The sequence below is a fragment of the Camellia sinensis genome, chromosome 14, assembly GCF_055761805.1.
Source record: "Camellia sinensis isolate YWXY chromosome 14, ASM5576180v1, whole genome shotgun sequence".
Lineage (NCBI taxonomy): Eukaryota > Viridiplantae > Streptophyta > Magnoliopsida > Ericales > Theaceae > Camellia > Camellia sinensis.
The window spans coordinates 23,773,239-23,783,090 of record NC_138974.1 but is presented as its reverse complement, the minus strand read 5'-3'; the positions used below and the strand labels follow the sequence as shown (position 1 = coordinate 23,783,090).

Below are 9,852 nucleotides of genomic sequence, written 5' to 3'. Positions count from 1 at the left end.
ATGCTCCAACTATATTGTTGGTACAAAACATGTATGGAAAGACAGATTCAGGAGGTGCATGCTTATATCTTGCTTACATTTTTCAATACATTTTTAGAAGAAATTATCACAACTAAGTTTCTTGAATGCTTCAACTTTGTACAATTCCTTGTAATCACAGAGCCTTAAAAGTGCCTACATACATACTTATATTCAGTTCGCTTAAATATGTCTATGCAATCATGTAATCTATAATATTCTTGCATTGATATGAAAAAGGCAAAACAGTGCTGGTAAGTTCGACTTCCAAAATTCTTTTCGACTCAAAATTTTCGGAAAGAGTACAGAATAGAATGGGGTGAAGAATGTAGGAGTGGCTTGGGATTTTGCAGCACTCTCAAATTTATGAAAATCAGAAATGGAAAACATTTGTGACTAATCTGCACTAGAGTAGGAGCACTAATCTACACAAAATACATTTCAAGCTCTCTCTCACACACACAGACTCGTACAGAATTCAACAGTCTCTGACACAACTATCAGCTTTGAATGATTAAATAATCTTTCAATTCAAAGTGTTAATTTGCTTGATGATGATGTTGAAATTTTTTCCCTTCCCTCATGAGACTTAGGATCGCAGATTAGCTTTTTTCACTTCTTCCAATGTACATTGTAAATTGAATCATCATTCACCATTGCAATGGAATGATCATTTCATAGGATGGATTCTCAGACACCAACGGATGCGTACTTCACCAATCTATTACAAGGGGGATCCAACCTTTTAGGTGAATTTATGATGAAATCTCCAAATCAAATGGGTCAATGTTCAAGCCAACATGGTGAAGTGGCTGGGCAAGAGTCTCCATTGTCACCCCAAATAGAATCCACCACAAAGAAATCACAACGTGGTGGCAACTTTAGTATAGAAGAAGACAATCTCCTTGTATCGGCATGGCTCAATACAAGTTTGGATGCAATACACGGAAATGAGCAGAAGCACAAGATATATTGGAATAGAGTTTGGGAGTATTTCCACAAGTATAAGACTTTTACTTCTGAACGTAATCAGAATTCTTTAATGAATCGGTGGTCAACTATTCAACTTGGAACCAATAAGTTTTGTGGGTTCTTTGCTCAAATTGAATCAATGCATCAAAGTGGAGTAAATGAGCAAGACAAGGTATACATTGTGTACACACCGTTAAATTAGATGTAATTGTCATTTTGTTTGAAGATGCTAATTAGTCTTTATTCATTTAATTTTTCAGATTGGCAAGGCCAAACTTATGTATCAAGAATTCCAAAAAGCATCATTTCCTTTTGAACATTGTTGGAATGTGTTGAGGTACCAACCAAAATGGTTAGAGGAATGTGAGAAGAAAAAATCGAAAAAAAAAAAACATCAGCAACATTTTCTCCTTTTGCTCCAGAGGCGATAAATCTAGCAGAGGATGATGTCTCACATGATGCTTATGTAGACTTGGAGAGGCCACTAGGTAGGAAGGCTGAAAAAGAGCGGTTGAATAAACGAAAGAGTAAAGATTCAGCTGGTTCAAATTATGCAAGGATATTGAATGGGATAATGGAAGACAAAAAGAAAGCAAATGACAAGAAAATGGAAATCCTTGAGAAAGCGTGTCTTCAAGAGCAAGAGCAGAATTGTATTAACCAAGAGCTTGAGCAAGAGAGAATTCGAATTATGAAAGAGGAAATCCAAGAGCGATTTCGTATTAAACAAGAAAAGATTCGAGCAGAACAATTGAAAGAATAGGAGAGAATTATAATGATGGATACTAACGGTTTGTCTCCAATGCAACAACAATATTATCTTCACCGCCAAATGGAAATTCTTGAAAGTCAAAGGAATACTAAATAGTTAGTTTTTATTGGAATATATTTTTCTATGTAAACATATCATGTTTTTGTTGAACAATGCCATGGTTCAGTGCACTTATTTTGTTAAGTATTGATTTACATTGCTATGAAAATGAATAAATGACTGCTTAGGGGCATCTATATTCTGGATTATATAAGTATCTTTCTGTACCTAGGTTTATTTTTGGTGATTATTTGTTCATTGGTTGTAGTATCTTTCTCTGCTTCAGATTATGTTTCATCTTCCTCTACTGTCTATTTCTCCTACTGCTGGACAAATTCTGTTGAACAATGTTTATAACAGATCAATGCTGGACAGATTTTGTTGAACAAGGTGAATAACAGATTCTGCTGTTCAGATTCTGTTTCATCTTCATCTACTATTTCATCTTCCTCTACTGTCTATTTGTTATGCATTAAGAAGACAGATTTTGTTGAGTTGGTGAGTTGGCTGCTGTTCTTGGTAGTCGGGGACTATTTGTCCATGATTTGTAATCAAATGCAATCCTATCAGGTGTTCCTCTTTTTGCAACAAAAATTATAGAAAAGACTGTTTAATACATCCATCATAGTTTCTTTGGTTAGCTTGATGAGATCTTTATTAATAACCATGATGTATTTGACATCTTTATGTTTGACTTGCAAGAAAATTGTCATTTGACTTTTGTTTGGATATGATAAACTGAAAGTGCTTTCTGCTTCTTACATTTATTTGTCTATCACAGTTAATAAAATAGAATTGACAATCTGTTTAAAAAAAAAACATAGAATTGACAACAATCTTAACTGATGTCATCAAGTTTAGGATATAATGAGTGAACTATAAGGAGAAGGAGAATTGATGGTTTGATTTTAAAATCTTCTTTCCTTGCCTTTGGAATGTATATTGTTGTCAATAGAAACCCATCTCTGTTTGGAAGCCTCAACTCCCTAGAGTACATTTGTGGCTGTTTTATATGTTGTTATGGCTGCTGTTCTGCTCATTGCTGTGGCACTCTTGTTGTTGGTGGCTGTTATTGGTTGTTGGTTGAGGTGTTTTGAGATGGCACCATTTGTAGCTGCTTCAAGAGTTTTTAGCTATTAATTAATTTTGTAGAGGACTCATCTTATGCATTATATTAAATTTACACCCATTGTATTTTTATGTAATCCTTCATGAGACAAGCTTTGGTTGCAAATTTGCAATTGCAGGGCATGCATCAGATCTTAAATTTGCCATTGAAGTTTATAGTCTCCTTTTGTAAAAATTCTAAAGAATACTGACAAAAAAAATTATGTAATTATTAATGCTTGAAAAATTTCAAATTACAATCAAGACTAATGAGTTTTCATCATGTGACCACGAAATTTAAAATTACAAGTTGCTATGATTGACTATGTAGTTGCCACAAGTGCTCGACGAGGTCCGATTGTAGTTGACAATGAGTTTCTCTATCTCTAATGTGATGATGGCGTCGAATGAATTCCATAAGTTCAGTTGTATGGTCATGTGAAACAGATACATGGGGATTTTCATCGATTTGTTCATAGTCGTAGTCTTCTGCTTCATTAACATCTCGCTCATCCTCAACAATCATGTTATGCAGTATTATGCATGCCTTCATAATATTCTTAAGTGTTTCACGTTCCCAAGAACGTGCAGGTCCATGTACAATTGCAAATCGTGCTTGAAGAACTCCAAAAGCACGTTCTACATCTTTCCTTGCCGACTCTTGAGCTGCAGCAAAATGCTTTCTCTTATTTCCTTGTGGAGATGGAATTGTTTTGACAAATGTTGACCACTGTGGATATATACCATCTGCTAGATAGTATCCCATTGTATAATCATTACCATTGATTGAGTAATTGACAGAAGGAGTACGCCCTTCAGCAAGCTTGGTAAATACAGAAGATCGTTCTAACACGTTGATGTCATTATGAGACCCCGGTAACCCAAAGAATGCATGCCATATCCAAAGATCATATGATGCTACTGCTTCTAAAATAATTGTAGGTTCATGAATATGACCAGAATACATACCTTTCCATGCAGTTGGACAATTCTTCCATTTCCAATGCATACAATCAATGCTCCCCAACATCCCAGGGAATCCACGACTTTGGCCAATTGTTAGCAATCTAGCAATGTCATTTTCGTTTGGTGATCTCAAATACTCATCAGAAAAAATTGTAACCACTGCTTTAACAAATTTTTTTAAACTTTTCATTGCAGTGCTTTCTCCAATCCTTATATATTCATCCATAAAATCAGCCGCTACTCCATAAGCGAGCATTCTAAGTGCAGCAGTCATCTTTTGATAGGAGGACAAACCAAGGACTCGAGCACCATTTCTTTTTTGAACAAAATATGGTTCATGAGCTTTTAGTGTAGAATGAATACGTTGAAAAAGAGAACGATTCATTCGAAACCTTCTTCGAAATACATTGGGAGGATATATTGGTGATTCAGCAAAATAGTCGAGAAAAAGCCTTTGGTGGCCTTCTAAAGTATTACGCCTAATGAATAGACGACGTTGTATAGAACCACGACGTGATCTTGATTCTTCCTCCATTTTGAGTACTATAACTATCTCTAACTCATCATCAGAGTCCGACTCATTAAGAATCATATTGTGTACAGAATTGCGACGCATAGTGAAAAAATAAACACTTAATGTTACAGAAAACTGGTTGAGGTGGATGAAAATTAAAGAGGAATGATCTTATTTATATTGAAAAAATATGACCGTTAGAAAAGTATCTATTTCAAAAATATAACCGTTGCAAAAATATTCATTTGAAAATATGACCGTTATAGAAGTTTCTATTTAAAAAATATAGCCGTTGCAAAAGTACCTATTTGAAAATATGACCGTTATTACAAAAGTTTCAATTTAAAAAATATGACCGTTAAGTGTCCATTTGAAAAATATAATTTTTTTGAAAAAATAAATAAGGAATATTTAAATTGAATGGAGAAAGAAATGGAGAGTTTGTTGGAGCATGAAAAGAAAAATAAGGTTAGCTAAAATAGAAAAGTAGGTTTTTAGCTACAATTTGACTAAACATTTAGCTACTTTGATAAAGATGCTCTTAGCACAATTCGCTAACCTAACTATAATTGTTGTCTTTAATTTATTTTATAGTTTTACATATAATATCCAACTGATCCTGAAGACCATGGTTAGATATAAGTTAATCCAGAAGGTTAACATTTGAGTAAATTAATTTAGAAGATTAATATCTCATCAACAAGTTAATCTAGAAGATTAATATCTGACCAAATTAATTTAGAAGGTTAATATGATCCAGAAGATTAATAGTGAAAAATTAATCTTAAAGATTAATAGAGTACATAAAATATTATCATATTTAGGCCAAGTTTGGGGACTTTAAAAAAAGTCAAAAAGTCAAAAAGTTACTTAAAAAGTTAAAAAGTTAACACTATTCACCAAAAGTCAACAATTACGGCTGCACAACTCCCAATTCAAATTTTTCCCTACAAATCAATTTTTACAATTTTTTATTACACATTTTTCAATAAAAAGTTAAAAAGTTAACCCAAACATCCATATTTTCAACCTCAATTTTTTAGTCCAAAAAGACAAAAAGTGTACTTTTTTAGTGTTCCCAAACATGGCCTTAATTACATCCTATAAATTATTTACACAAATTATCTATATTGCAAATTATATACTCTGTATAATTTTGGCATAATTATTCTTTTAAAAATAAAATAATTACTATGCATTACTGTGAAAAGTTTTGTAACTAGAAAGTTGAATTTCTCATTAACAATGTGAGGTATAAATACAGATTACAAGAGAGAACCTCATATGGCTGGATCTCTATCTATGGAAAAACGATCTCTTTCTATGGAATAACAATCAACTAATTCCGAATTATCTACTATCTATTTACAGAAGAATATTCATTAAATATAAAAAATCTATATATGCTAGAGGATCCGTAATACACCCTCTCAAGTTGGAGCATATATGTTAATAATGCCCAACTTGTTGACTAAATGGTGAAATTGAGCTGCACCAAGAGCCTTGGTAAAAATGTCTGCTGGTTGATCGGCACTAGAAATATGCTGTAAATAGAATAGGCCTTGCTGCAATTTATCTCTGACCAAATGGCAATCTATCTCAATGTGTTTAGTGCGTTCATGAAATACCGGATTGTTTATGATATGTATCGCAGCCTTATTGTCACAATACATCATTGTCTGCATATGATTGGAAATATTTAGATCCTTTAGTAAATAATGGATCCAGGTAATTTCACGACAAGTGTTAGCCATGGATTGGTACTCTGCTTCTGCAGAAGAACATGAAACAATTGTTTGTTTCTTGAATTTCCATGAGATGAGTGAGTCACCTAAGAATATGCAATAACCAGTAATGGATCATCTAGTGTCTTTACAACGTGCCCAATTAGAATCACAAAAGGCCCTCAGTTGAAGACAACTAGTCATGGGGAAAAACAAACCTTGACCAGGAGCCTGCTTGACATACCTAAGTATACAATGGATTGCATGAAAAAGAGATTGAGTAGGCTTGTCAAGGAATTGATTGAGAGTGTTGACCGCATATGTAATATCCGGCCTTGTAATAGTTAAGTATATCAAACGTCCAATCAATCGGCTATATGGTGTAGTGTCAACAAGAAGAATACCATCAGAAGAACCGAGTGTGTGATTCTGTTCCATCGAGAAATCTGCTGGTTTAGTGGCGGTTAAACCTGTATCACTAAGAATGTCCAAAGCATATTTTCATTGAGAGAGGAAAATTCCTTTCTTTGAGCGAGCAACTTCATTGCCCAAGAAGTATTTTAATGGACCCAGATCCTTAAGTTTAAAATGGAAATGCAAGTAGTCCTTTAGGAGTTGAATAATAGGTAAGTCTTTTCCAGTAATAATATCATCATCGACATAGATAAGTATGGTTGTGAAAGAAGTGCCCTCAATTTTAACGAACAAAGAGTAATCAGCTTTGGATTAAGTGAAGCTAGTTTCAAAGAGAGCTTCAGAGAACTTTAGAAACCATTGTTGAGATGCATGTTTTAACCCATAAAGAGATTTGTTGAGGCGACAGACCTGAGTATCCCTCGTTTGACCAAAGCCAGGAGATAAGGACATATAGACCTCTTCAACAAGATCATCACGTAAAAATGCGTTATTTACATCACGCTAATGAAGATGCCAATTATTGATGAAGACAAGAATAAGTAGGAGGCGGTCAGTAACCAACTTTGCAACTGGGGAAAAAGTATCAATGTAGTCAAGACCCCATTGCTGATTGTAGCCTTTTGCAATGAGATGGGCTTTGTAGTGTTTAATTGAGACATATGGCTGGTATTTGATGCGATAAACCCATTTACATCCAATGGGCTTTTTTCCAGGTGGAGGGGCAGTGATAGTCCTAGTGTTGTTAGTTTCAAGTGCCAATATTTCAGCCTGCATGGCTTCTTGCCACTTAGGATCATGTACAGCCTGATGATAAAATTGCAGCTCGATGGAAGTTGTTAGAGAACTAACAAAAGATATATGGGAAGCAGATAAACGAGCATATGATAAAGGATTTGTAAGAGAATAATGAGTGTGTACCTTGATGAGGATGAGTGAGATGGTACGCTTGTGCTAATTAGATAATCCTACAAATAGGCTGGTTGTTTAGTGGGTCGAGAGGACCTGGCAAGAATGGGAACATGTGGATGGATATTGGTGATGGATGAGGGAACAGGTGCATCCGGGAGAAGAGGTGAAGAGGTAGGTGCACTGGACTGGGATGAAGGAAGTATTGCTAGCTCAAGCCTAGTAAGGAGTACTGGCTTAAGCCCCGATTGGGTGTAGTGGCTTAAGCCCTGTGGAAGTAGGCATGATTGATAAGAGCAGAGACGCAGTAGGCAATGAAGTAGCATAAGGAAACGTATTTTCATGGAAAATAACGTCTTCGAGAGGTAAAAATAGTGTGAGTAGTGAGGTCAAAGACACGGTAAGCCTTTTGGCCGAAAGGATACCCCAAGAAAATGTATCATTTTGCTTGAGTATCAAATTTTGTGTGGGAACGGGCAAGTGTTGATGCAAAACAGAGGCAACCAAAAATCCAAAGATGGCTATATGCTAGAGTTTTGTGATAAAGTTTCTCATAGGGAGACTGTCTAGAAAACAGAGGACTTGGCGTTCAATTAAATGAGGTAAGTGGCAGTTTGGAGTGCTTCCCTCTAAAATTGTTTTGGCAAAGATGCTTGGAATAGAAGAGCCCTAGCAACGTTCAACAAGTGATGATGTTTACACTCAACTACGCCGTTTTGTTAAGGGGTATCAATACAACTAGTTTGGTGAACAATGCCTTGGAGAGTAAAATTGAGGCATATCCAATTCAAGACCATTATCATTTCGAATAATTTTAACTTTTATGTCAAATTGAGTCGCAACAAAGTGAATGAAGGTCTGAAGATGTGTGCGAGTTTTAGATTTTTGTCGCATTAAGTAAACCCAAGTGCAACGTGTGAAGTCATCAGCAATAGTGAGAAAATAATTGTACCGCCCCAATTTTCATGCCCAAATGGTAATACAATAGTCATGGACCTTTAAAGTAAAACTAATAATAAACTCTCACACTTGCATTACATGATGTAAATAGTCTTCATGCGATAGTACAATTAATCCAACAACAATTAATTAAACAACAAATATCCTCAAGGGTTTACAAGTTTCCAAGGCTTGAGCCTGGTTACATAAAACGGTTATTCAAATCCATACATACAAGCCCTTGGCTTACAATTAGAGTCACAGCAAATGAGCACATTATGCTCTCTGCACACACTTCCACGCCTTCAGTTAGGCGGAATCACCACATCTTTTCCTACACAAGAATCCCGTAGGGTGAGCATAAAGCCCAGTAGGAAATTCTTAACAAAGTATATACATTTTATATAAGTCTCGTGAGATGGAATGCTTATGTCATGCCATGCATTTTTTAAAGTAAAACACACCTTCATCCTTTGAAAACCAACATGCTCAATGATGTCATACAATTTCAACTACTCAACATTTATCAAATTTTATTCGAAGGGTGGTAAATACAACTCTGGTAATCCCTAGGTCAGTGTCTGCAAGTAGACTATACAAGTACTACCAATTTGTCATTTTTACCGGTATCAACCGGAAGGCTCGACACCTCTAATGTGTCATTTTTACCAGTATTAACTAGAAGGCTCGACACGTATAATCTACACCACCTTTTAAGACTTACCATCGTATTTTTCCCAAAGCCATTTCATGAAAACTTGTTTCTTAGTATTCTTTTCTCAATGCGAAGTTTTCAAATCAAATTTCAAAGCTCTTCATTATTAATGAATTGATATGCCAATATATCAATTAATGCAATGCAACATTTTATCCATTTTCCATTCTTCCACACAATATTTTCATTATGTTCAAAATTTTCATTTCTCCTTTCAATACAATTTCACAAGATGAATAAATACGTTTATTTCAATTCATTCAAGGGGCAGCATAACTCCCACATTTCAAGCCATCTCAACAATTTCCCATATTCCATGAAAACATCATTTATATAAATATAAATAAGAAATTTTCCAACATTCATTTATTTTGGCATACAAAATAAATATAACAACATCATCCATGGTTTCTCAACATCCTTTTAAAACTCTTACTTTCTAGGCTTTCTTACCAAAACAATTCATCTCCAAAACATTTGAAGAAATCTCACCAAAAACATCTTTCTTTAATCAACATAGTTCAAAACCCCCAATTTCTATCTCAAATGATCAAATAGTAAACCCACTTTCAAAATCACTCTTTTTCTTGAATCAAAAATTAATTTTCAAAACTAATCAAATGATGATTTCGAAAATCATCTAGATCTTACAAAAACATATATATAACTCAAAGAAAATCCCTACTTTAAGTGTAGAAGACGGGCAAGCAAGATCGAAACTCCAAAGATGACGAAACCAACTCTTGGACCAACACGAAGCTCT

The 9,852-nt window shown here is 34.8% G+C and overlaps 1 protein-coding gene across 1 annotated transcript; it reads right to left on the bottom strand.

The window, feature by feature from the left end:
• Positions 1–3,221: 3,221 nt before the first annotated feature.
• On the bottom strand, positions 3,222–4,490 carry LOC145806850 (uncharacterized). Its single transcript, XM_082904684.1, has 2 exons — positions 3,943–4,490; positions 3,222–3,729 (listed from the first exon to the last, which is right to left on the bottom strand). The coding sequence occupies exons 1-2, from the start codon at positions 4,488–4,490 to the stop codon at positions 3,222–3,224; spliced, it is 1,056 nt and encodes a 351-aa protein (XP_082760810.1).
• Positions 4,491–9,852: the final 5,362 nt, after the last annotated feature.